The sequence below is a fragment of the Apus apus genome, chromosome 7, assembly GCF_020740795.1.
Source record: "Apus apus isolate bApuApu2 chromosome 7, bApuApu2.pri.cur, whole genome shotgun sequence".
Lineage (NCBI taxonomy): Eukaryota > Metazoa > Chordata > Aves > Apodiformes > Apodidae > Apus > Apus apus.
Window position 1 is genome coordinate 16,936,946 of NC_067288.1, and position 27,312 is coordinate 16,964,257.

Genomic DNA, 27,312 nt, shown 5'->3' on the forward strand with positions numbered 1-27,312 from the left:
GCCAGCCAGCCAGCCAGCAGGTTGGGCTGAGGCAGCGCGGCGGTGCCACCAGGGGCTGCTGCTGCCCTGCGGTCCTGGCACTTCTCTGCGACACTGAATCGCGTCCAGCTTAGTTGGACTTGCTTGCTAGACAGTTTTTCTTCATGACAGTATTTTTTTTTTAATAATAATGCCTTTAAAGAACAAAATTTACCTATTTATTTTTTTGTGCCTATTGAATGATTAGCAATTAATGTAATAAACTTTTGCTTTGATATTGTGTAACCCATTTTATAGAACTGGATGTTTGGATGCCTCCATGGAAGAAGCAAGTGCCACAAGTGTGTATGCAGCTGAGTCCTGAGCTGACTTCTCACACCTGGTCTGGAAGTCTGGGATGTAGGTTCAGTCTGTCCCCGTAAAGAAAACAAACCTAGAGTTTTTGGCTTGCTCTGTGTGCAGTGATCACAGAGTTTTCAGATCTGAAGCTACTAATGGCATGAATACTGCAGATGGTCTGGCTGGTAGTGTGGTGACATTGTGATATTTCACGGTCTTGGAAACAACTTCAGGTTCTTTCTTACTCTGGGACTGTTGAAGAGCAAAGGGGCACACTGCTCACAGGAGTGTAACAGGCGTGTCACTACACACAGGTGTGTTTTTGAGGGAACAAAGCAAGTGCCCTCTTTGAGAAGGAACAAGAAGTACAGTTTACCAGTGACTGAGTACACAGTTATTGCTGGTTACCTCTGTATAATACTGAAAAGATGAGGGATCCTCTTAAACTGTGGTGCTTTATTTCACAAAATCTTTAAATATAATATGCATTGCTTCTTTTTTCAGCCTGTATGAGTGTTTTTACCATAAATATCAGTTTGCAGGATTAGATTACAGTTGGTAATTTTTCCCCCTTTCAGGCTTGGTGGTTGAGTATGATACAATATAGCTTTATGTAAAACAGACTATATAGCAAAAAACCAGCAAAAACTCCCAAACTTCACTTAAGAAAACTTTCTCCCTACAAAACGGCCCTTTGCCTAATTTGAAAATCTGCTTCCACCATTTTCTGCAGACTTCCTCTGTTTCAGTTGCAGCAGGGCAAAGCTATTCCCATGTGTATGAAAAAAAACAAACAACCAGTTTGTATCTTACCTTCTTCTCAGGGATTATTCCATGTGCACTTCAACTGGGCCAAGGTAGCTAATAAATCACCAAGATAATATAAATTTTTACAGGTTATTCTTGAAAGGAGAAGAGAAGTATTTACAGGGTAATAGCAATGCTGTGTCTGTTGAATTAGCTTAGATACTACCTGTGTTACTTTTTCCTTTTTTTTAATTTGCAGTTACCACAAAGCTTCTGTGTGTGAAAGATTTAAGACATCCTGCTTTTATGTTTTCCCCACCCCATCAAATTTATGAGAGAAGCAGATGACACAATAGGAACAATTAATATAATTGAATTAAAAAACTGATTCCAAAATTCATCTTCAAAGTATCTGATTATTGCTTTCAGACAATATATCTGGCCTCTAATGTGCGCTACACCCAATAAAGTTGCACTGTAATTTAAAAAAATAATTAAAAATTCAGAGGTTGTTTTGTAGTTTTCACACTGGCCCATTACTTGTGCTTGTTTATTCAAGTTTTGAGTTGTACAAGATGTACAACTAACTGGAATGCTTAACAGGTAAGTTTGTTTAAAGAAATGTTCAATGATAAAATATTAATTACAATTGTATAGAAGAGCTTGTGGACATCATAGTGAAAAGTTTGTCATCTGAGGCACTAAATGTACTCATTCCCTTGAATGTAATAATAGATTGATTATCATGAAAGAAGAGATGTTTCTTGTTAGTGTGTCCTGCCCCTCCCCATGTGTAGTCTTCTGCAGTGAGCTGGATGGCAGTTCCCAAAATAGAGATTGAAGAATCCCAGGTGGATTTACAGCCCAGGTGGAATCTCTTTGAAAAAGTCAAGACTTGTGGGACTGACAACCCAGGAAGAGCAGTTGCTTGTGGGAAACTCTAGAAATTGCTGGAATAGAAAATAAATGTTAATTTGTGGTCATTAAAATAGTGTTTGCCACAAACTGCAATCATGTGGTTAATCTTATCACTGTGGGTATTGTGGGAACAGACAAAAGTGATGAATAACCAGTATGTTGGAGGTGTTGAATTAAAATTGGATTCACATTTTTTGTATGCCTTAAAGCCCACGGTTTATTGTGTTGCCTGCAGTTATCCCTCATGTAATACCCTCCAAGTTGGAAGCCTCTGTGTGTTTTTCTTGCCTGTTTTGTTGATCCAGCTGCCACATAGCTCACTTTGGCAGACTCTGTGACTATTTTGGAGGATTCACCAGAACTCATTCCTTTCTTTTTGTGATTATCAGTCTATTACCATGTTCAAAAAGGGTAAGAGTGGTTTGTGCATCTCCACTTGCCTCCATGTCCCTGACATTCTAGAAAAGACCGCTTGTGTGAGTGTGTTCCTGGGCTGTCACTGTGCAGCAGTGATGAAGCTGGCTGCAAACCTACAGCAGGTTGGGTACTTGGCTGCATATTGCATCTGGCTTTTCAGGAAATGTAAAAGTTCTACCTGACCTGCACTCCTATTTCCCTTGCTTTGCTGCTAAGAGTCTCCATGGGTTTTAATTGTTCACATTTAGCTGTCATTTACCTTGGAAGATAAAATATTTGCAGATTGCTTATGAAATCTTTGTTCATTAAAAAAAATATTCCTGGTCAGTGTGACCGGAGCTGAAAGGACACACTGATCTTCTGATTAATTTAAATAAATATGTGTTTTCCATGTATACAGGTTTTCAGTAGGATGTTAAATATGCTTTGGTGCACATATGAATATAGGAATAGTAAAGGTTTATCTGTCCTCATCTCCTACTTACAGGGGTAGCTGTAAACCTATGCTGAGGGAAGAGAAAGAACACTATTACAGTGTGACACTGAGTCTACTTGTTAATTGGGCCACTATCAGTTAGATAACAGTTTGGGTCAGATGCTAGGTCAGCGTAACCTGGGCAAAATCAACCTAATCTGTGGCAGCACCTGATACCAGCAGCCAGCTGTGACACAATTTAGGAAATTAAGTAATGTCTTTATTGTAAAATTCTTGTAAACAGCCTAGTAAAAATGTTTTAGGGGGGTAAGCAGACACTTTTAAACAATCCAGCAAAATGCGTACATGAGAAAATCGGTGGGATGCCAAAGCATGACTTGATTTCCTTTGTTCCACCTGAAGAGAAAGTATGATTGCAAAAAGAGAAGTGTTTACATAAACTGATAAAAAACTTGAGAATTCAGCAGAACACAGCCACGTGTTCCTGAGCTTTCTTCCATAAAAGTCTCACCATGTCCCTCAGAGCCCCATTCACCTTCACTATGAGGGGAATCATACTTGCACTAGTGCTAACCCACATAGCCTGTAAGCCTCCATATCTCTCTCCCAAAATTTCCTTGGGTTCATTGGAAACAAATGGTTCTGCACTGTTACTCATCTGGTTTTCTATCTCTTTTTGCAGGTAGCCAGAAGTTTGATATTGGTAAGTAAATTTCCTTCTATAACATTTTGATGGCTTTGCTGTGATGCCTATTTGTAAGAACGTTTTTACAGGATTGTGAAAACGGCTGTTCTTGCCCACAGACCCTGGATTCAGTAGCAGAAAGAGCTACTTGTACAGCTATGAAGGCTGGGTGCTGAGTGGGCTTCAAGAAAGGAGTTTAGCCAAAGTCGGCGTGCGCTTGAGCAGCAAAGTAGAGATCAGTGGACTGTCGGAGAACACTTACCTCCTCAAGGTACTATGCCTGCTTCCAAAAGTACAGCACTGCAGCGAGCTGTACATCACAGTCAAACAATTGCATCTGGGGCTTAGGAAAGCTGTAGGAAACAAAACTGGAGGCTCAGCCCATAGGTGATCTGCAAGCTCAAATTTCAGAAGTGATGAGTGATTTGGCATCCAGTCATTCAGAGGTGTTTGTTGTGGAAATTGTTCATAGCAGGTGTTCCTCAAGAATTTGTACCAGAAATAGAGGTGCAAAAATCAAGATTTCTGTTACGAAGCGTTTATTTCTAACTCAAAGCACTCAACTCTGCTCTGATTTTCTATTTTCAACACTCATTGCCAGCTTGTGTGGGAAGCCAGGACTTGGGTATGTAAAATCATTGTCATGCAGGCAGTTAACTGACATGTATTTTTAAAAAGTGATGAGGGCTAAATGTAAGAAGAGGAAAGGTATTGAAGGTAAGAAGAAACAGTAAAAAACTGAGAGGCATAAAAAAGGAGCATCTAATAACATTTAATGTTTGGATAATGCAGTAAAAGATCTGTACGTATGAAATCATGTCTCTGCTGATACCAATAGAGATGGGAACTGATCCATTTGAATTAAAGACATTTCAGAAAATTCTTCTAATTTACATTGTGTCTCGGTAAGGGAGGGTGGAATAGTTTAGAAATATAATGCTCATTATTAAAAAAAAAGGTTTATTTAAGCAATTGACAAATATGGATAAAATATAGCAACTAGTTTAGTAAATAAAAAATGGAATAGGATGAGTTAAAATGAAACACTCTAAAAGTGTATTCTTTGACATTTAGAATTATATAAACTTTTAAACCACTGAATTTCACTTAAAGCGAAATATTATAAGGCTGAAAAAAACAGGGATAATTTTATTTGAAAATTTTAGTAACTTTTTGAATTAGCCTTTTTCCCTATAGAGTTAATGCAAGTAAAATGTTGAAAATGTCCCTGAGAGATACTAGTGATATGGTAATTGCTCTGTAGGAGCACTGCTGAGCTCACAGGGGTTGTACTGATGTTACAGTAGTGTAAGCAGGAGACAAAAGAATAAACTGCTGAGTGAATTTCTAAGCCAACATTTGGAAAGAAAGCATATCAAGCTAGTGATTATGTTCATTTCTCCATATCTGTTTGCAGGTTTAGTACCAAAGCAATTTTGTTCACATCAGTATCTTCTGTGAATTTCCCCCCAGATCCGCTCTCCACAATTCGAGGAATTCAATGGCGTCTGGCCCAGGGACTCGTTCACTCGGTCTTCCAAAATCACCCAGATGGTTTCTTCATGTCTCACCCGGCCCTTGAAGTTTGAATACAGTAGTGGACGGGTTGGAAACATTTATGGCCCAGAAGACTGCCCTGATACATGTATTAACATAGTGAGAGGAATACTGAACATGATACAGATAACCATTAAGAAGTCGCAGAATGTGTATGAATTGCAAGAGGTTTGTTTTTTCCATTTTAAAACTCCTTTACTGAAAGGATGTGTCCTTTTTACGTGCTCTTCCTATAAGTCTGTTTATTTGCATCTACTTTCAAATATTTATCATCACAAAAAGTCAGTTGTCATTTTATAGAAGAAAGCATGTGAATATGTGTTGAACGAACTATCTGTGCAGGATTTTTTAAAGATACCTGTATTTAAGATTTAAACTGCAATCCTTTAAAGAAAAAACTGTATTAGCTATGAATGTAGTTGTTCTATGGCTTCCCTAGTACAGCTATTTGATCCATTCTACTTGTTCAGTGTTGATATTATGTGATTATCTTTAAATTTTAGATTACTGCCCCTGACTGAGTATTGTTTACAAATCTATTTTTTTTTGTTCACTAGAGTTAATCATGTGTAACAGCAACAAGATCTGAAACATAATTAGGACACTTCTGTAGGTCCTTACCCTCCTACTGCTCCTTCAGAATCTTTGTTCAGTAAAATTCCTTCTCACAGTGAAATCCTGATATAACTGGGAAGTGTCATTATCTCTCTGATCTGCCAGGCTGGAATTGGAGGTGTTTGCCATACAAGATATGTCATCCAGGAAGACAGGAAGAATAGCAGAGCCTCTGTTACCAAAACCGTAGACCAGACTAACTGCCAGGAAAAGGTGACAAAGAGTGTTGGAATGGCTTACATCTATCCCTGTCCTGTTGACATGATGGTATGTGAGATGTGGAAAGATCTTCCTAATTAGAAGCATGCCCATTCTGTTCCAAATCACTCCTTGGGTCTCTCTGGCCTCTTCCAGAAAGAACGGCTCGTAAAAGGGACAGCAGCGTTCTCCTACAAACTGAAGCAGTCAGACAGTGGCTCCCTGATCACAGAAGTGGTGTCACAGCAGGTCTACCAGATCTCACCACTCAGTGAACCTACTGGTGTTGCTGTCATGGAAGCAAGGTACATGGGAAGCAAGGGGTACATGGAATTGCTTTACAAAGTGAGAATATTTGAAAATTCTGGTAGTCCTTTTCAGCCCCAGTTGAAGAGAAACAAAAATTGAGCTCCACAGCAGTTGGGTAAAGCTGTGAGTACCCTTACTTGGGGTTTCTATAATCCTGAAAATTCAGTGAACCGTTCTTTATTTGTACCCTGCTGAACTTGGTACTACAATTACATGGAATAATAGCTCTTTTGCTCACTTACACTACAAGAATTCAACTTTACTATCCTGTTTGTCCTGATTTATAGTGTCAGGAGGAAGATGGTGCACATAGAAATAAGATCACTGATTACACCGAGTCAGTGGCTCTCATTCAGAAGACAGCAGCTTAGCTCCTCCTCAGAAACAATTTCATTGTAGATACATAATTTTATTTTGTTGCAATTATAGGGTTTATCCATTAGTGAACTGTAAGATTTTACTGTCATAAGAAAAATGTTTCAAGAGCAAAACTGATACCATCACAGTATTGCTGAGCCAACAAACAGCCAAGACAGATGGAGGAAGGCAGCTGATGCATTCCTCCTGTGGCAATTGTCTCTTGACAGTCAACAACTCACCTTGCTTGAAGTGAGGAGTGAGAGGTCAAGCGCCCCGGACATTTCCGTGCAGAACTACGGAAGCCTTCGTTACCGCTTCCCGTCAGCGCTGCCACAGATGCCACTGCAGCTCATCAGGACAAAAAACCCTGAGCAACGGGTATAGTATTTTTAGGTCTTCAAATTGCTTTCCTAATTAAAAAAATTGATAAAAGAGTAACGACCGTGAATTCCAAAGGATTTAATTATGTATGCCCTGTGTCTCTCTCGTGTTTCGTAACAGATAGTAGAAACTCTGCAGCACATAGTCATGAATAACCAACAAGATTTCCACGACGATGTTCCATACAGATTCTTGGAGCTCGTCCAGCTCTGCCGGATAGCGAGCGCTGATGCTCTGGAGTCCATCTGGAGACAGTTTTCAGATAAACCCCGCTACAGGTATTTAATTCTATCAACTTCTTAGAAACTTCTCCATTTTTTTGGAGAAGTGAAAGGTGAAGTTAAGGATTTTGTTCAACCTGCTTGCAGGCGATGGCTGCTGAGTGCGGTTTCTGCGACAGGCACCACAGAAGCACTCAAATTCATTAAGACCAGAATTCGCAATGATGACCTCAACTACCTTCAGACTCTTCTCAGTGTTTCTTTTGCTCTCCATTTAACGAAAGCTGATGAACACAGTGTTCCAATAGCAGCAGTGAGTAAACCTGTGTGAATCTTCCTTATCTGATAACAAAAGGAATGATAATCAATGACAACCTTAGATTATAAAGTACATTAGGGACTGGATTCTCCTCTCCTGAATGCATTTTGCACAAATATTGAACCATGAACTTCTTTTGGCACTACATACGTGAGAAGAGGCACACTCCTGTGTCTTTATTTACTACATAGATACAAAAGCTTCTGAGAATGATTCCCATTTATTTTACTGGGATCATGTCATGCCTTCTACAGACAAAACTTTGTCCATTTCAGTCTCTTCCTTCAGAAACAAATGGAGATTTGTGTGTTGTGTTACTTGAATATCTCTTTTAATTGCAAACTATTCCTGTGAACTGGAAAGTGCTGCAAGTGAAAGTATTTGTGCAAACATCAATTATTTTGACACAATAATGAATCAATTGATAGTGAAGAAATTAGCAATATTCTGATTTTTTTTTTTGCCATCTCTAGTCTATATTCTTCTTAAATAGGAGTAAAGGATATTATGTCAGAATGCATCATTAATGTAATTGAGTTGCAATTAGTTCTAAGAATATTCCATTTATAGATTGATGTTTACCCATTATCTTTGTATTTTCAATGTTATGCTCAGCTGAGGGAAATCAAAAGGGTACTATGCAAACATATATATATTGAAACTAGTGGGAAATTAGGTTCCTAAGTGAAGCTGGCAAATAAAATATTTACAAGCTGGTTTAATTTGTTTGGATGCTCCCCTCAGACAAGCTCTGATGGTTTTCCTGCTCTGAAAGCTGTGCAAAGCAATTTTTTAATACCTTTTTTTCTTTTTTTTCCCCTTTTTTCCCCTCCTATATAGGATTTAATGACCAGTTCTCGAATTCAGAAAAGTCCCATGCTTCAGCAAGTTGCCTGCTTGGGATACAGCTCTGTGGTCAATAGGTACTGTTCTCAGACCTCAGTTTGTCCTAAAGAAGCTCTTCAGGTGGGTGGCTTTTTGTTAGGTTGCTCGTAATAGATTAGTAATGGTCCTTACATTAGCTCAATTATTTTAAGATACAGTATAAAAATGTCAGTTGGACTTCCATATGCACATTTCTTAGGTCTTCTTCAGAACAAAGGCAGTGAATCATTTTAGATACGTAGATATTTGTTTCTATGGCAAAGCACCATTTTCACATTGTAGGGTAAAACCCTGAGAGAAGCCGTTACCAAGTAATTTTATTAAACCCACTTGGCTTATTGCAATAGGCTTTGCAGGGGGTAAGGGGAACACTGTGGACAATGAGGAAGAAAAGACTGAACTGTGCTTTGCCTGTAGCCCATCCATGACCTGGCAGATGAAGCGATCAGCAGGGGCCGTGAAGAGAAAATGAAATTAGCTCTGAAGTGCATTGGCAACATGGGGGAACCAGCCAGCATCAAGCGCATCCTGAAGTTCCTTCCCATATCTTCATCCAGTGCTTCTGATATCCCCATCCACATTCAGATTGATGCCATAATGGCCTTAAGAAAAATAGCTTGGAAGGACTCCAAAACAGTAAGTAGCATCTGTCAGGGATTTCTTAAAGAATTAAAGAATATATACTGGAAGGGTAATGAATTTAGTGTATGGAATTGACAGGTTTGCAAAAAATAAGATTATTTTTAAGAACATCACAATACAGTTTTGTATTTCAGATGATGTTTTCTGCTAAGCTGTATCAATTTTTAGTCAGTAGGAAGCTTCCAGAATATCACTAGTGTTTCTTTAGTCATCTGTCATAGCCAATTAAATTCTGTGCTACCTATATATGGTGGAAATGTAGCCACCTAAAAGTCAGACATATAATTTAAACTGCCTCAGTGGTCAGGAGGAGAGAGAGACACTTTCTATTGACCTCCTGGGCAAAATGTCGACGTCGTTCTGCCTCTATTAGACCCTTCCCTTTAGTCTGGGTGAGTCACCACTGACCTCTAGCTGGGACAAAACAGAGGGTTTAGATACAGGAGTTATATGAGAGAGCATTTGTCTTTGGTGAGCTGCTGAAGTGGTCTAAAATAGTGAAGCATGCTCACAAAGTCAGCAGCCTCACCCCAAAGAATGAATCTGTCTTATTAGCTACAGTAGTTTCTTCCAAAGTTGTTCACCAGTTTTTGAATGTTAGTAATGCAAAAAGTTGTGCTGATGACTTTCTGACTGTGATGGGTTGACCCTGTCACAGGCTGGATGGAGAGTGGATTGAGAGCAGCCCTAAGGAGATGGACTTGAGGGTGTTTGTTGATGAGAAGGTCCACAGGAGCTGGCAATGTGTGCTTGTAGCCCAGAAAGCCAACCATATCCTGGGCTGCATCAAAAGAAATGTGGCCATCAGGTCAAGGGAGGTAGGTCCAGTCTGCAAAAGACGACTCAATTATTGGTAATTCCACTGTTTTCTGTCTGCAGGTGCAGGGATATCTCACCCAGATCCTTGCAGACCAGTCACTTCCCCCCGAAGTGCGTATGATGGCTTGTGCTGTTATCTTTGAGACAAGGCCTACCCTTGCTTTGATAACAACGATAGCTAATGTGGCAATGAAGGAGAGCAGTTTGCAAGTGGCCAGTTTTGTGTATTCCCACATGAAGGCTTTGTCAAGGAGCAGATTGCCATACATGTACAACATGTAAGTAGAGACAGGAACAAAGTGGGCAATCTTCTGCAAGTAGTAAGTTCTGCTTCATTCTTGTTAGTGAGCACTGCATCTGCTGACCAGCTGAATTCAGTTTATATTCTAATGGGGAGCAGCTTATTCCTGGATATTATTACCTTTCTCATTTTGTTTAGATCTTCGGCTTGCAATATTGCCCTCAAGCTGCTGGCCTCCAAACTGGACAGGCTGAGCTATCGGTACAGCAAGGTCATGCATATGGGTGGTTACTTTGGTGAGTGAAAATGTTTCAGTGACCAGGAAACTTTCCCTTCAGAAATCCACTCTCAGGAGAAGCCAAACCTTTAGGACAAATTCTGTGTTTCAATAAGAAATGTAATTAATTGTGACAGTCATGTATTTAAAAGTGCATGAGTGGCCATTTCTTAATTTGGGCCTGAACAGTTAAAATGTAAGTAATGATCTATCTTAGAGCTGGCAATGAAATAGGCTGCAGAAATATGATCTGGAATGATAAGCAGAGTGGTTAGAAAAAAACATGTATTTTGTTTATTTCTGCCATAGATAACTACAAAGTTGGTGCTGCTGGAGATATCTTTATTATGAACAGCCCAGGAACGATGTTCCCATCAGCAATAATTTCCAAGCTGATGGCATATTCTGCAGGGTCAGTGGCTGATTTGGTGGAGGTAAATATTGACCTAAATCAATAATAAAGCAAATTAAAATTAAAATTGCCCACAAAGTTTTGTCTCAGGATGTATGTTTCAGAGTGTTCCTTTTCATGCTGTTTTGGTAGGTTGGTGTCCGTGTGGAAGGCCTCACAGATCTCATCATGAAACAAAAGATCCCCTTTGCTGAATATCCCACATACAAAAAGATAAAGGAGATTGGAAAAGCTGTAGGTATTTTCAGTAATCCAATAGTGGGTTATATGAGGGAGTATTTAGTGAGAATTCTTGTACTAGTCAAGCTCTGTCTCAGAAGGTAAGCTGCCCACCTAGCAGTCAGCTCAAGTATTGCTGTGGAGAGCTCTGCAGTGGGGCTGCAGGGGACATCACCCCTGCAATAGGTGGGCATTGCAGCTCTGTCTGGGTCTCATGCCTGGCAAGCTTCCTCCTCCCTTCCTTCATCTGCCTCAGTTTACAAGAACATACCTTTGCCTTCAAGAGAAAAGGTGATTTGTTGCTGTGTTTTCAAACTGGGTTTAGTGGTACTAATGGCCCAGACCCTCTGTAGGAATGTTGTTACACAGGGCACAAACCAGGCTTTTCCTGGGCATGGAATGACAGGGAGCAAGTCTGAGCTAGTGACACTGTACTCTTTACAAAGCAGCAAAGAAATGCAAACAGAAATGGAAAGTTGCAGCTTGGTCAGTGATGAGTTTCATGCCTTGTTGAATTTCCACTTGCAAGTCAATGCATTAAGGAACTTTATCTGTTCCTCAGCTGTTGGGATGGAAGGAGCTGCCAACTGAAACCTCCTTGGTATCAGCCTACTTGAAACTATTTGGCCAAGAGCTGGGCTACATCAACATCAATAAGGAAGTCTTGCATCAGGCTGTGAAGGTACCAGGGACCCTTACTTTTCTTTGCAAGATTTGACCCCACTGCACTTTTATATCCTAACCTCTTGGATCCTGTTGTCCTGCAGTACGTGCTAGAGCCTGCTGACAGGAACACAGCAGTGAAGAGAATCGCCAGCCAAATCCGCAACGGCATCGCAGGACAATGGACACAGCCGGTGTGGCTGGGAGAGCTGCGGCACATCGTTCCCACCTGCACTGGTCTGCCCCTGGAGTATGGGTCATACACCACTGCTCTGGCCCGGGCAGCACTCCAGGGTGAGTGGGGAAGCCTGAGATCAGCTGTGCCAGCTCTGAACAGGGGATGAGAGGGACAGGAAAAGAGGGGCTGGAGAAAGAGCTGGAAAACCCAAAAGTTAAAAGAAGAATTAGTTTTTGTCATGGAGGGGAGGTAGTGAAGATGTTTGAAGAGATGGACACAGCTGCTTTCTGCCCCATCTTTGAATGAATTGAAGGCAGAGGAGGTGAGGGGAGAATCTGGGAAACCAGCAAGTGAAAGGTATTCTAGTGTTTAAGAAGAGAAGAGAAAAAGAGCTGCATGGGGACCTGACTGCAGACATGGGCAGAAAGGGGTGGTTCTTCAAGATGCTCACACTAGTTAAGCGGGATTCAGTGGTGATTTAAACAAAAAAATGTAGAAGGCAATCAAAAGAGAACTACTAATAACATTAGAGAAGGCAAGAAAATAAGAGGGCTTGTGAAAAGAGAGAGTTCTGGTTTAACAGAATACTCAAGTATGAATACTCATCAAGACGTTATATCAGTGGACATACAGCTTGTTGAACAGCAGACTTTCTATTTAGCCAAATTGTCTGACCCTTCCTTTTGCTGACATCACATAAGGAATAAAGGGTGAAGTACATGTACTTTTGTTCTTTTTACAAGTCTCATATGTGCTCACTCTTGGCTGCTCTTGTAGTTTTAGTAGCATCTTTGAACACCCACATGTCCTTCACCTGGGATGGAGTAACCCATGCCAGTGGATGGGCTGGGCAGCACTCACACAGAAAGCAGCTTTGCAGAGGTCAGGGAGGCCTGGAGGACAAGCTGGTACAGTGAATCAGCAGTGTGCTCTTGTGGTGGTGGAGGCCAACTGCATCAGTGCCTGCAAGAGCAGAGCTAGTATAGAAATGTTAGCTCTCTTCCCCCTCTATTTAGCACATCTGAGTCTGCACCTGGAGAACAATGTCTGGTTTTGGGTCTGTAGTACAAGAAAGATGTTCACACTTGATATGAGGATAGACTGAAGGGCAGGGTTTACTTAGTTTAAATGCCCATCATTCATTCTGCCTTCTGGATCCATCTGTTTCTAAAATTTTAATGTTACTTAAATACTACTTTAATACTACTTAAAAACTTTCATTTTGTGTCATCTTTCTATTTTCTTACTATGTTTTATTTCCTTTTGCAATGTTGCATCGTCACCTTTGCCTATAGAACAAACTTTCTGTGATTTTAACTATTTTCCAGACTAACAAAGGACCTCATATACCTGAAAGTCTGTCTTGTTTTCCAGCCATATTTGTTGTGTTAACAAAAGTATGACCTCTTCCTGGAAACTGTCTTGTTCAAATTCAAATATTTTATTTCACTTTTACCATTTTTAAATGTCTTTCTGTCATTTGCAGTTGATGGAAAGATGACTCCCCCTTTAACTGGAGATTTTAGGCCTTCCCAGTTGCTTGAATCCACCATGCAGATTCGGTCTGACATAAACCCAAGGTATGACAGGTTTCTTACATATGATGGACATTTTTTAATGAAAATGCAGATCCATGTGTTAAAAAACATCTCTTTTACATCTGACCACTTCACTCTGTTTCAGCTTATACATACATACAGTTGCAAGCATGGGGGTCAACACAGAATACTTCCAACATGCTATTGAAATTCAAGGCAAGGTCCTGGCAAGAGTGCCAATGAAGTTTGATGCCAAGATAGATATGAAACAGAAAAATATTAAGATTGAAGCAAATCCATGCCGTGAGGAAACGGAGATAGTGGTTGGCAGGTACAGTAGCATTACTTCTGAATACTTCCTGTTCCTGAAACTTTACAGAAGTTCATTATTCACTGGCTTCTTACAGAAGTTTTTAGATAGACAGAGTCACTTTGCAATGTGTAGCAGAATCTTTAAGGTAGAGAGCAAGGAAAATTAAAAGGTGAGTTAAAAGACACCTTAATGATTTAGGTGTTTAAATTTTATTTTACTTTATTATTTTGTGGTTTGATTTTTTAATTATTATTTTATTGTCTTTCATGGGTTTTAATTCTTATTTTCAAATTAATGCCTTTCATGTTTTGTAAATTTGTTTAAGTTTTTCCAGATTTTTAAAGATTGCTGTTGTATAAAAGCTGATGTTTGTCATGAACTCTTGTCCTTAATACTAATATTTGTACTGATAGTTGCATATACAACCCCTGTGTTCAAACAACACATCTCTGTGCTGTCACATGATACTGACGGGGATATATTTCAGTTAATCCAAAGACAAGGCCTTGGAATAATTCACCATTTTTTGTGCATATCTTAACAGACACGAGGCTTTTGCTGTCTCAAGAAATATAGGAGAGCTAGGTGTTGAAAAGAGGACTTCCATTCTTCCAGGAGATGCTTCATCAAATATTGTGGAAGAACCTTTCAAACCATCAGAGAAAGCTTCCAGTGAGAGTTTCACGAGGGTAACCTTTTCCTTTTTGCTTATATAGTACTATTTGCCCTCTCTGTGCTGCACGTGTTTGCAGTTTTACTCTTGCCTGTGATGTGCTCCCAGTGGTACTCACTTCCCCCTCTCCAATGCAGACAGGAGCTGACAGCACGCCAGGGAAACATGCCTATAGCTCCCAGGAGGCTCTTCGCCATGACAAAGGAAGCAAAACTCATAAACGAGACATTTGCGTCAAACTGCACCACCTTGATTGCCAGCTCTGCTTTTCCAGAAAGTCCCGAGATGCCAGTTCCCTAAAAAATACATATTTGCACAGATTAATTGGAGAACATGAAGCTAAAATAGTCTTGAAGCCAGGTACAATTCTGAGCACAAGCCTTGTCAGACTAGGTTTGCTGGTGCTCTTTGTAGTGATATAACCTTCTAATGTGTGCGATTGGTGTGTAGTTCAAACAGATGCTGATATTGACAAAATACAGCTGGAGATTCAGGCAGGATCCAAAGCAGCCTCCAAAATAATAGATGTAGTAAACTCGGAGTCTGAGGAAGAGGAGGAGTCATCTCCATATGAGGATATTCAAGCTAAACTGAAGAAGATTCTAGGCATTGAAAATGTGTTCAAGGTAAGAGACTGTGAGCACGGAAGGGGGAATATTTTCCCATAAATGAAGGCAAGGATTTGAAGTGCAATGTGGAAAATGGCATGGGAAAGCAAGGATGGGGCTAGTTTGAAAGGAGCCAGGCCTGTCAGCCAGTGCCACGTCTGGAGGGACTGATCCAACAGGGTGCATTCAGCTGGGGCTGGTCATCTATGCTGGGCTGGATTTCACCTGGGCAGAACAGATCTACGGGAGTTATGCAGCTTCTGCAGTGAGTGAGGCAGGGAAGTTGTTCCTTGAAAGGCTGATGTGAGAAGCTTGTCTGACACCCAGAGGAGTTTTACTTTGTAAATACAGGAGCAGATGTATTCACTCTCTTGCATTTCTCTTTAATCTGTTTTTGCAGGTTGCAAATAAAACACGACACCGGAAGAAGCAACCTCCTAAGAAAGCAAACAGTGTCCTAACAGAGCTTGAGACAGATCCTGATGCAAAAAATCCTTCTATCTCATCTTCTGCCTCCTCAGCTGTCTCATCTGATTCCTCATCATCTGCTGCTTCTTCTGATCGTAAAAAGGCTGTGGATGGAGATAAGAATGACCAAACAAAGCAAGCAAGAAACAAAGATGCAGGCAGCAAGAGCAGCAGCAGCAGTAGTAGTAAAGATAGCAGAAGTAGTAAGAGCAGCAGTAGCAACAGCAAGAGTAGCAGCAGCAGCAGTAGTAGTAAAGATAGCAGCAGTAGTAGTAGGAGCAGCAGTAGCAGCAGTAGTAGTAGGAGCAGCAGTAGCAGCAGTAGTAGTAGGAGCAGTAGGAGCAGCAGTAGCAGCAGCAGTAGTAGTAAAGATAGCAGCAGCAGTAGTAGTAAAGATAGCAGCAGCAGTAGTAGTAAAGATAGCAGTAGTAGTAGTAGCAGCAGCAGTAGCAGCAGCAAGAGTAGTAGCAGCAGCAGTAGTAAAGATAGCAGTAGTAGTAGCAGCAGCAGCAGGAAGTCATCAAGTCACCATAGCCATGGGCATCACTTAAGCCATCTGAATGGCAGCAGCAGTAGCAGCAGCAGCAGCAGCAAGTCATCGAGCCACCATAGCCATCGGCATCATTCAGGACATCTGGAAGATGGCAGCAGCAGTAGATATTCCAAAATATGGGTAACTTTATCAGTAAATTGACTGATGTTGCTAATGTTAGTGAATCACTTTCCTGATGGCAGCTGGCTTTGCATCATATTTCAGGAAAGTACGACTTGACACAGTAAATTTTAGCAAGATAAAATTGCAACATTTTTTCTGCAAATACACCTGCAATCATTGGCTCAGATGTCTGCTTGAAGGTATCTCAAAAGTTTCCTCAATTTTGTTGAAACTTTTGTTATAGAGAGGGAACAATTTTTTGCCAGTTTGCTACTTTCTGTCAATATACATTGCATGCTTCTGTCTTCATTGTGCTGTGGGAACATTAATGCTTTAATAAATTACTTCAAGTCTTGCATTATGTGCTTGTGACTAAGCATACAGAACTATGTATGCATGATAATTAGTAAAATCCTTAATTCGCATTGGTCAGATTCCAACGTAATTGCAGTTGTTTTTTTTTTCTTCTGAGACTTTTCATCTTCTTATTTTTCTCATTTTCAAAGGAAGATCAAGAGATTTATCAGTATCGCTTTAGATCAGCACACAGACAAGAGGTGAGTTTTTCTTTCCTCTGTGTATTAAGTATGGAATCTGTCATGAGTCAAATGGAAACCTTAGAGGCAGCTTGTCTTTGTTGAGGAAAATTACAGTACTGAGAACATTTAGAACATCAAATCAACCATGATGGTTCTTCTGAAATACATAAAGACAGAGACATATGTTGTTTTTTGTGTTGTGTACATGATGCTATTTGTGTCTCTGCAAAGTAGACAGAAAGCTCTACCAAAGCAGTACAAAGGACTGGAGATGCACACTTTGAAGGAAAAAAAAATCCTACCATCAAAAGATTGGGTCGTTTGACTGGCTTTGATCACTTGGTTTCTTGGGTTGGAATCACTGTTGATACATACCAGGATAGGGATGTTGACAAACGTGGGAGGATACCTCATTTTATGGTACTTCAGCAGAATATTCTTACTTGAGCCGTGAGGCAGTCAGAAGCAGTGTACTTGACATTAGCATTTCTCAAAAAGTAAGAAGTTCAGCTGTGTGTGTCCATTCAGTCGATCATTTGCATTCAGCTAGTCCATTCAGTGTGTCCTCCAATTGATCAGACTCTCCTAGAAGTAAAATGAGTAAGTTCTGATCTTTCATATTGTATCGAAAAGCTGGTTTAATTTGACTTGCTCTGGTCCATTGTTGTTTCCCACAGAATTCTCATCTAGACATCTTCCTTTTTTGTTTCTTCTGAAGGATCAAATATATCAGGGTAAACAAGATCTTTCAGGGCTAGATCACATGTACTAAGCAGACAAGGCATTTTGAAAGTCATTGAGCTGCTCAGGGTTGGAACACAAGTTTACCAACACCAAGTGCCATGACAGAAAGTATTCTGCAGCACTGCCTGGTGCAATTTCTTCAAGCGTGCTTTTAAGCTACCCTCTTGAGCATGATGTTGTCTTCTTCTTGCAGTTCCCAAAAAGGAAACCCCCAGCTGACATACTTAGCAGCGCCTCCTCCTCTACCAGATCCAGTCATGCCTCATCTCGAGCTGCTTCCCAGGTTAGTTCCATCAATTTTAGTGGGTTTTAACAGCTTGGAAGAATGGCAGAGCGACCATGCACTTGCAGTAATTGCACAGTTAGGGTAACGGGAGGAGAGAATTACCAACCTCTCAAGTTTCAGATATCAATCAAGAGTGAGACACGTGCCGTAGTGTCACGTCCCACACACACTTTCCTCTGTAGTGAGGTGGGGATCCTTCTTACTTTCACCACGATCCTTCCCTCATGTTAATCCCCCCCTGCAATTGCCTGCAGAGACTGATCTTGTGATCTCTGCAACCAGGAGGGAAGTCAAGGTGCTGCCATGCCAGTTCAAGGTTGTTGGTGGTGGAGGCTGCAGTGAAGAGCAGCCTCAGCAGGAGGTCCAGAGGTGACATGCTGCACCTTGGCTCCTCACCACTTCCCAGTCTGATGCATGCGGGTTTGCTCTCTGGGGCAAGTGAGGTGAAGTCTAAAGATGGAGTGAAGGAATGGCAGGTCATAGTACGTTTAAGACCCTTAAGGGGCTCAAGGGAGGAGCTTCTTGATGTTGAAGACAGCATCCTGGATTATATTTGTGCTGGGGTGCCGTGCAAATACAAAACCTGCTTGCCCCACAGAACTCAGCTGAAGTGTGAGGCAAAAGCCAGCAGACCAGCCAGACAGATAAAGAGGGGGACACTAGCTGGGGGATGTTCTTGTTGTGAGAATGAGTAATGAGTACAACTGACAGCTGATGTTGTTAGTGAAATTGAACCACTCTTTCATTCACAGGCAAATATATGGGTATTAACAATGAATTAACAAATCATGTGGTCATTGCTGTATGCTAATGAGATGAATATTTCTGTAGTATCAGCTGTAGTTCAGGGAATAGCACAAATTTTGGCTCATAGAAAATGCAGTGATAAAATCCATCTGTGCATGCAGAGGTACATGTACAATAAAGACATGCATGGGATTTTATAGGTGTCTATATATGTGAGGTACATATGTTGGTGTATATTTGCAGTTCAATTGCTTATTTTTCACCTATCCATCTAGATCTTGCATGTTTACTATTTTATAATTACATTATTTGCATACTCTCTCCCCCTTCTTCTTAGCCCAAGTTTTTGGGAGATGTTAAACCACCAGTATTAGCTGTTTTTCTTCATGGCATTCGTAAGGATAAGAAGATAGGAGGCCTCCAGCTTGTGGTATATGCTGATACTGACTCCTTCAGGCCACGGATACAGGTATTTGTATCAAACCTCACAGACTCAAGCAAGTGGAAGATCTGTGCTGATGCTTCAGTCCTCAATGCTCACAAGGCATCGGTAAGGGTCAAGAACTGTTGCATATAGCTGTCTGCATCCCAGGAAAACCATGTTCCATGCATTTAAAAATGGACTATTTCTGTCTCCATCGTAGGCCTACCTGAAATGGGGCCGGAATTGCCAGGATTACAAGATTGCAACTGAGCTGGTCACAGGGCGATTTGCTGCCCACCCTGCTGTACAAGTGAAACTGGAGTGGCCTAAAGTTCCTTCAAGTGTTAGATCTGTAGCAGAATGGTGAGATTTTAGTCTTTAGTGACTCTCATTTGTGACTGGTCAACTGTGGAAAATAAGCATCCACCCATGAGGTTCTAGTGGTTAAAGTACTAGCAATTATTTTGTTCTCTCATCTGTCTGAGTTCTGCCTTCGGATATAAAAGCTGAGTGGGAGATCATAGCCCTCTTATTGTAATGCGAAGTAATTCTTTATCGTGGATATAATTACTGAAAACTGAGGAACAGATCCTTCCTTGCACTCAACACTTGCTCAGTAAAGCAGACTGGTCACAGGGACCTAGCCAGTGATCCTGAAGACTATATGTGTGACTTACACACAGATGTGAGACAGCTTGTCTGGGATGTTGTTGCTTTTTGCATCTCTATTTCACCAGATCCTTCTGATTTGAATTTCTGAAGGTTTTACAAGTTTGTACCTGGAGCTGCGTTTATGCTGGGGTTCTCTGAAAAAGTGGACAAGAATCCTTCTCAACAAGCCAGAGTGATTGTGGCTCTAACTTCTCCAAGGACATGTGATGTTGTTATCAAGCTTCCTGATGTAATTATGAGATATTATTACTGCTCTCCTATTTTTTCTAAGTAGAAAATTGAGACTTGCATTTTAATTAGTGTATCAATTCTGAGAAAGAAAAAATAAGTGAGCATCATTTAGGGTGCAAATTATTAAAATAATTTGTTTGTTTTCAGCCTTTTTATATTACATCCAAGAATACTGATAGAGTTATTTTTTTCATGGAAAAAGAGAATGCAATGGGTACTCAGAAAGGCATGCAATTCCATCTCTAGTATCACCCTAAGTGTTCACCTCACCACCTTTGAAGGCAAGGAATTTAATCCCCTCCCAAATAATTACTGAATGATGACCCACACCATGAGAGAAAACCATAGGCAGAAGCAAAAACCTCATGGAGAATGAGTCAGATGAGTTGTCTCTGTCAAGTCTTTGTCAAACAAAAGTAGAAGAAATTGAAATCAAATTCCAAAAAGGAGAAAAAGCTGATCTCTGCTGTTTGCTGTGAATGACTGGCACAAGTGTATTTTCAATGTGCTTTTGAATTCCTTTTCAGATGATCCTCTACGAAAAAGCCATGAGGCTTCCCCTGTCACTCCCAGTAGGTCCAAGGATCCCAGCATCAGAGCTGCAGCCTCCCATCTGGAATATCTTTGCTGAAGCCCCCTCTGCAGTGCTTGAAAATTTGAAAGGTCAGGGTCTGATCAGGTTCAGATCTGTGACATGCTCTGTCTCCAAAATTACTTGAGCACCTTCTGAATTTTTCTGGGATTATTGGTCTCCAGTTAATTAGGAAATGGACTGTAATAAGAGGGCTCGAGCACCTCTTTTATGAAGATCGACTGAGGGAGTTGGGGTTGCTCAGCCTGAAGAAGAGACTCTGGGGGGACCTTAAAGTGACCTTCCAATACCTAAAAGGGGCCTACAAGACAGCTGGGGATGACCTGTTCACTAGGGCATGTAATGATAGGACAAGGGGTAATGGTTTTAAGCTAGAGAAGGGTAGATTTAGGTTGGAAACTAGGAAAAAGTTCTTTAATATGAGGGTGGTGGATCACTGGAATGGGTTGCTAGAGAGGTGGTGGGTGCCCCATCCCTGGAGACATTCAAGGTCAGGCTTCATGGGGCTCTGAGCAATCTGGTCTAGTTGGAGATGTCCCTGCCTATTGTAGGGGGATTGGACTAGATGACTTTTAGAGGTCAGTTCCAACCCAAGACTTTCTATGATTCTAAGATGGTTCAACTGGGAGAGAATACTGTGCATATAGTACAGAAAGCATCAACATTTCAGGGACCAAGATACCAATTATCTGAATTGACAACACTTAAACTTTCTGGCAATTATCTTTTTGTTAGATAGGGGAGTATATTGTAATTCTTTTTTTAGAATTTATGAGTACTTAGTAGCCAAAAGCCCCTGTAATGCATGCAAAAATATCATGTAGTGGGAAAAAAAAAAAAAAAAGAAGCTAAAATAATACAGCACTAAAAATAAAATCTGCTATTTAATGACTTTATTTTATAGAAAAGCAAATACTCACTGGCATTTCCTTTAACCAGCTAGCTGCTCAGTTTCCCGCAACAAGATCACAACCTTTAACGAAGTTCAGTTTAACTACACAATGCCAGCAAACTGCTACCAGATCTTGGCTCAGGATTGCAGCCCAGACCTCAAGTTCCTGGTGATGATGAGGAATGCTGATGAAGCTAAGAACCTCAAAACAATCAACATCAAGTTTGGCACTCAGTAAGTAACTCCTGCCAGATGCTGGGAGTGTGAGGGAGTAACATGGAACGTGAGAGGAGCTTAGATCTGAGCTTTACTGCAAGGGTTGGCAGCCCATGGGTTTCAGCATTTCCCTTCTTCCCATGTGTATTCAGTGTGATGCTGATGATCTTATCCTGCATCTTAGGTGACAAAGAACACCTCTGATGTAATTTAAGTAGCTGAAACAAGCTTATGCTGTGACCAGGGATATTTAGGGAGCTGGAAAATACCTTTGCCACTGCATGTGTATGATGAATGTGATACAAACAGGGCATCACCACTTTTCTCCCTCACAGTGAAATCGATATGCGTCCTGTGAACGGACAGCTGAAACTGCTGGTGGATGGGGTTGAAAGCCCCAGAGAAAATGCTTCGTATGTATCTGATGGTAAGTGATGCAGCATATGCTTTGTTTCATTTTCATGTATGTGTTAGGAAAAATATTATTTTAATATTTTTGTCTTTTTAATTATATCAAAAGCATTCCACTAGCTTGTGTTCAGTAAGTATTTCTGCCTTTGGTTATAAGGATAATATTTCTTAGTTTGGACATTAGGAAAAATATCTGTGAGGGTGGTGAGATGCTGGAACAGGTTGCCTAGGGAGGTTGTGGATGCCCCTTTCCTGGAGGTCTTCAAGACCAGGTTGGATGGGGCCTTGAGCAACCTGACCTAGCAGAAGGTGTCCCTGCTCATGCAGGGGGGTTGGAACTAGATGATCTTTAAGGTCCCTTTCAACCCAAACCATTCTATGATTCTATTTAAGAAGATGTATTTTACTCATGTGCATAGGAACATTTAGAAATACTGATTAGAGTGTAAAACTCTTGAAGTGGCCAAACTCTTGCTGGAGTTCCAAAGTTGAGAAGTGTTTTTGATTATACTAGAAAATCTTACTTGAGTAAAGCTTTTTGAAGTACAGCTTTTCTAAGATTCACCACACTTGTAAATCACTTGTAAATTTGATTTGTGGGCATAAATTTGGATAGAATTCTGAAATCTGGTAGGAATATAGAGAACTGGTAAAAGAGCCTGCTTGCTTCTCTCAAATCAGAAATAGTTTTTATCTGTCAAAGGACACAAGAGGACCTTTCTTCATTCTGTGCTAAGCAGGCAATATGCAAAGCAGGTGTTCCGTGACTGTAGAGCTGGAGTATATGAATCAGGCTAAGTCTTGGACTAGCAGCTGCCAGTGCTTAGGTCTGTCCTATTTGTTACCTACCTGAAAAGCGATAATTGAGCCAGAAAGGGCTCCAGTGACAGTCATGGTGTTCTTTTGTATTTCCTTACTCCAGTATAGTGTATGCAGGGCCTTGTATTTCTGTACAACTACACAGACACTATGGACAGCTCTATAGTAATTTCTAAAAATTAATATGTTAATAACCCAAAGACCGATAAATAAATTTATGATCATTAAAATTGTTTTCCAACTTTTTACAAACACCTGTTTTCTATATATACACATCTACATTGTTTTGCTGTATGTTTTGTTTCTGTAATATAACAACTGAGGAATTTCAAGGAAAAAACCCAACATTTTAGAAACACAACAGTTGCTTTTTTCATTCTTAAAGAAGCTAGGTTGGGTCCATTTTGATTTTACTTTGTTTTATTTTGTTTATTTTGTTTACTTCTAGGTGCTTCCCTGTGGATCTACAATGAAAAGCAAGGGCTTGTACTCATTGCCCCAACCTATGGCATTGATAAATTGTACTTTGATGGATACACATTCAGGGTATAATTCTTTCTTTTCATAAGCTTGGGTGTTAAGAAATTTCTGCAGGATTCCCTTAAATCTGTGTATATAAGTGCAAAATATACAGTGGTGTAACCAAATCTGTGCAGGGCCCCCAAAACCCAAAAGGAAAGATGACACTACAGGCTTGCACAGTCCTGCTCTTTCTTTCTGAGCAGAAGTGAGAATCTTTCACTGACAAAAATACCTTATTCTTGCAGTACGAGTGTGTGTTGGGATATGGGGCTGTGTGTACACACGCTGAGCCAGCAGTGCATTTGCAAGAAAAATGAGGTCTCATCTCCTGTCTACTGCTCTTGTGGCTGTATAATTCTTCAAACTGGCAAAAATTAAGCCATTATTTTAAGATGAACAAATGTTTTAAAGGCTGCACTAAAACCAGTGTGAAATGAGATTGTAAGAAATTGGTAAATCATACCCTATCTATCACCTGGACTACAAAAATTACCCATCAGACAAAAGCTTCAGCGTATTAATAAGTTTAGACTAGGAGTAATTTAACATACTAGGCTGGCACAGTAGGTTTTAAAAGCTGTAACAGAGTTAAAGATGCTGCAGCACCATGGGAGTTTCGCATCTGACTGTCAGACCCTTTTGAATTCTTAGCAAATGGATTTTAAGTATTTGTGCATTAACTTATACTGGAAGGGACCTACATAACAAAAATCTGCTCCATAGGTTTGTGGGGTTTTTTAACTTGCAATGGTTTTATGGTTTTGTTTTGTTTTTCTCAAAGATCCGAGTTGCTTTATGGATGGCAGGGAAAATGTGTGGACTGTGTGGAAGATATGATGCAGAATGTGAACAGGAGTATCGGATGCCCAATGGATATCTAGCTAAAGATGCAGTGAGCTTTGGGCATTCTTGGATTTTGGAAGAAAAGCTTTGCACAGGAGGTATGCAAGATCTAATAATTTTAATATAATGTTACTGCTGTTGTATAAATAATGTAGAATTAATTTACAAAATTGGAAGTCTGTAAACATTTTGAAAAAAGCATTTTAAAAGGGTTCATTATTAAAGTTTAAGAAGTCTAAAAAGTATTTGTCAGTTTAGAAAGGAATAAGAAATTACAAGTTAAACAAATGAGCAAAAAACCACAAGTCAGTTAAAATTAAAAGATCAAGCTGAAACAAAATAATTGTTTCAGTTTTGAAGTGTTTTAGAAGATAAGAAAAAAGTATAAGAGGATAAATTCTCACAGAATGCTTTGATTTAAGCACAACAGCATTTTGATCCATCAAAAAATCAGATGGGGATTAGTACTTATTTTACCTTGGCTGACCGCCTGATTTTTGAACCAGTGCAACTTGTCAAGCAAAGCGTTCCAGCACATGAGCAGTTCCAGGGACTTAATTACATGGTTGAAATAAAACCCCCCTGTATTTTAAGCGTTTTGGTAGATTAGGATCTTATGGCATACTCAGTGTCTCAGCTGAGGTTATGATGCAACAGAATACCAGCGTTGTGAGGAGAACAGGCATGTTGCCTTTGTAAAGTCTACTTGTCCTGGTGGGAAGGGCTTCCTCAGTCCCTGGAGATGGGTTCTACATGTTTAGCTGTACATCAACTGTTATTCTTCTCTGCCTTTTAAAATAATACTGGGAATCAAGCCTGCTTTAGACAGATGTAGAGACCACATCTGTGTACACGCTAATACTCCCATGGTTGGCAGTGACCACATGTTGGGTTTCCAGTTCAATTAAGGTGGAAATGGCTGGAATTTCAGAGAATGAAGCTTATAGTCAGGAATAAGCCATCCATTTAGCTTCTCACACACTTGTCGGTGTTTGTACTGGGAATCCAAAACAAGACCAATATTACTGGCTGGCAGCAATGACTTCTGGTCTCTCTCTGCAGCAATTTTGAGTGTGAATGACAGTGGTAATAGTGTCATTCTTCAGTGATTATTTATGTTTGTTCAGAAATCCCCCCTTTCTTTCCACTGCTAAATATTCAAAGCTTCTGAATGTGGTTTTTCAGCTATTCTGTAAGCCAGTTCACTTTGCAAAATGTCTATTAGAAAGTACATCAGACTATGTTTCTACATACTAATCTGGAAGTTGCATGTGAAATTAAATTGCCTTAGCTGCATATCTAATCAGTTGATTTGAAAAGCTCATCAGTCAGGGATGCTGCTTTACTTATGATCAAAATACAGTTTTCACAGAGGAAATTGGTTTTCAAATTGGCAGCATCAGCAGATGGGTGAGCCTGGGGAGATCTGAAGATTTTGTACACAAGCACATAAACTATCCCTGATGATTGTGTTACAGCCTGCAAGCTGCACCGCTCAGTTGTGAAGCTGGAGAAGACAGTTCAGCTTGCAGGTGTGGAGTCCAAGTGCTATTCTACAGAACCTGTCCTGCACTGTAAGAAAGGATGTTCTGCCACCAAGACTGTTCCAGTCACTGTTGGTTTCCACTGTCTCCCAGCTGGTAAGTCAACAGAAATCCTACTGAATAGGAGCTGCACAGAAGTCTGAATAGATTGTGCCTTGACTCAGTTATTCCACTTGAAATGTGGAGGGACGTGGTTGAATCACCATTCCTGGAGGTGTTGAAAGGACATGCAGATGTAGTGCTTGGAGACATGGTTTAGCACTGGATTCAGTAAAGTTAGATTTATGGTTGGACTCAATGATCTCAAAGGTCTTTTCCAACTAGAATGATTCTGTGATTCTGTGTGAATAATCTAACACGTCCACAGGTAGGGATGGACTTACTGCAGTATTGACTGAAGACTTTCTCTGATTTCATTAGTAAGTAAAACTTCCCTTAGCAAGAGAAATGGTTTTCTGCTGTGACTTTATCATGCTTTTATTATACTGGAATTTAAAATCTAAACTGAACTCCCCTTCATGTTGCTAACAAGGTGAGGGCAGGTTAGCAGCACAAACTGTGTATTGCAGCCTGTGAGGATTCAGCCACATCTGACCCACGTGCTGCACCCTCAAAAGAGGGTCCTCACCTTGTATATTTTTATATACCACTGCCTTTGGGTATGATCATATTTCACTGAGCTGATTTAGGCAGGTGTGGATGGGATTCCTGCATGCAGCTGCAGTGATATAGGAGGAGATTTGGTTTTTATAGGGGTATTGTAGATTATAAGATATTAGATAAGGTAGATATAGATGATATAAATTATAGGTTTATATCTGTTTTCCAAGTTTGTTTTTTCTTTAGAACCACAACATTCTTTCCTAAATGTATTATTAATAAAATCTACATGGAAATATCAGTTGTCAAGATAGAACTGGCTTGTTAATTAAGTGGGTTTCCCAGAACATCTCTGCTTGACTTAGACAAACATGAGTATGTAAGCCAGTGAGGAGAAGCCAAGCCTCCTGTAATTAATGACTAGTGCATGGTAAATGCTGTACCTTGCAAAACCACTTATTTACTTTTCATTTCTTGTTCCTCATCAGATTCAGTGACCAGCCTGATGGACAAACAGACAAAGTTTGACCAGAAGTCAGAGGATATTCAGGACACTGTTGATGCACACATAGCATGTTCTTGTGAGAACGAAGACTGCAGTGCTTGAAGCTGTACATTGCAGCACAGGATAAAACAGAAACACTTTAATATTTTTATTGTGTGGTGTAAGAAAACTCATTTTAAGGAATAACAGAGCTCCTAAATTAGGTCTTTAAGGATGTATGGAATCTTCTCAAGTAATTTAAAGTATTAAACTTTATTATTGCAGAAACTGTTATGATTACCCATAAATACCTGCTTTCGTAATAAATCCATGCATGGAAAAAATAGTGAAGGCTTCCTTATTTCACTAGTTATGGAAAGAGGAGATCTGTGGTGCTTCTTCTCACCCCCCCACCCCCCCCATTTAATAGACTTCTTGAGTCTGTGACTTTCTTCTGTGCACCAGGCATGTGTCAGGGTCAGGCCCCACTTAGGTTATGGGTTTGGTAGCTGTGGTACCAGGCTCCTGCTTATTTCCCCTGGTGCTGGGACCCTGTGCATCTGGGCAAGGAAGCGTTCACCTCTGTGAGATGCAGCATCCTCTGCAGCAGCAACACAGCCATGGTTCTCTGCAGTCATGGTGTGCCAGTGCTGCTGTAGGGAACAGCTAGATCA

The 27,312-nt window shown here is 40.4% G+C and overlaps 1 protein-coding gene across 1 annotated transcript; it reads left to right on the forward strand.

Moving 5' to 3' along the window:
• Positions 1-3,348: 3,348 nt before the first annotated feature.
• Positions 3,349-26,865, forward strand: LOC127387022 (vitellogenin-2-like). Its single transcript, XM_051624884.1, has 35 exons — positions 3,349-3,412; positions 3,513-3,539; positions 3,641-3,792; positions 4,995-5,246; positions 5,799-5,960; positions 6,048-6,196; positions 6,788-6,938; positions 7,062-7,219; positions 7,310-7,475; positions 8,322-8,447; positions 8,784-9,002; positions 9,888-10,105; positions 10,267-10,364; positions 10,655-10,779; positions 10,890-10,991; positions 11,539-11,658; positions 11,744-11,933; positions 13,304-13,397; positions 13,501-13,686; positions 14,213-14,357; positions 14,479-14,701; positions 14,792-14,967; positions 15,350-16,090; positions 16,579-16,629; positions 17,549-17,638; positions 18,726-18,938; positions 19,033-19,175; positions 19,575-19,713; positions 20,243-20,378; positions 21,247-21,433; positions 21,751-21,842; positions 23,094-23,191; positions 23,949-24,108; positions 25,489-25,650; positions 26,643-26,865. The coding sequence occupies exons 1-35, from the start codon at positions 3,349-3,351 to the stop codon at positions 26,759-26,761; spliced, it is 5,634 nt and encodes a 1,877-aa protein (XP_051480844.1). The 3' UTR covers positions 26,762-26,865.
• Positions 26,866-27,312: the final 447 nt, after the last annotated feature.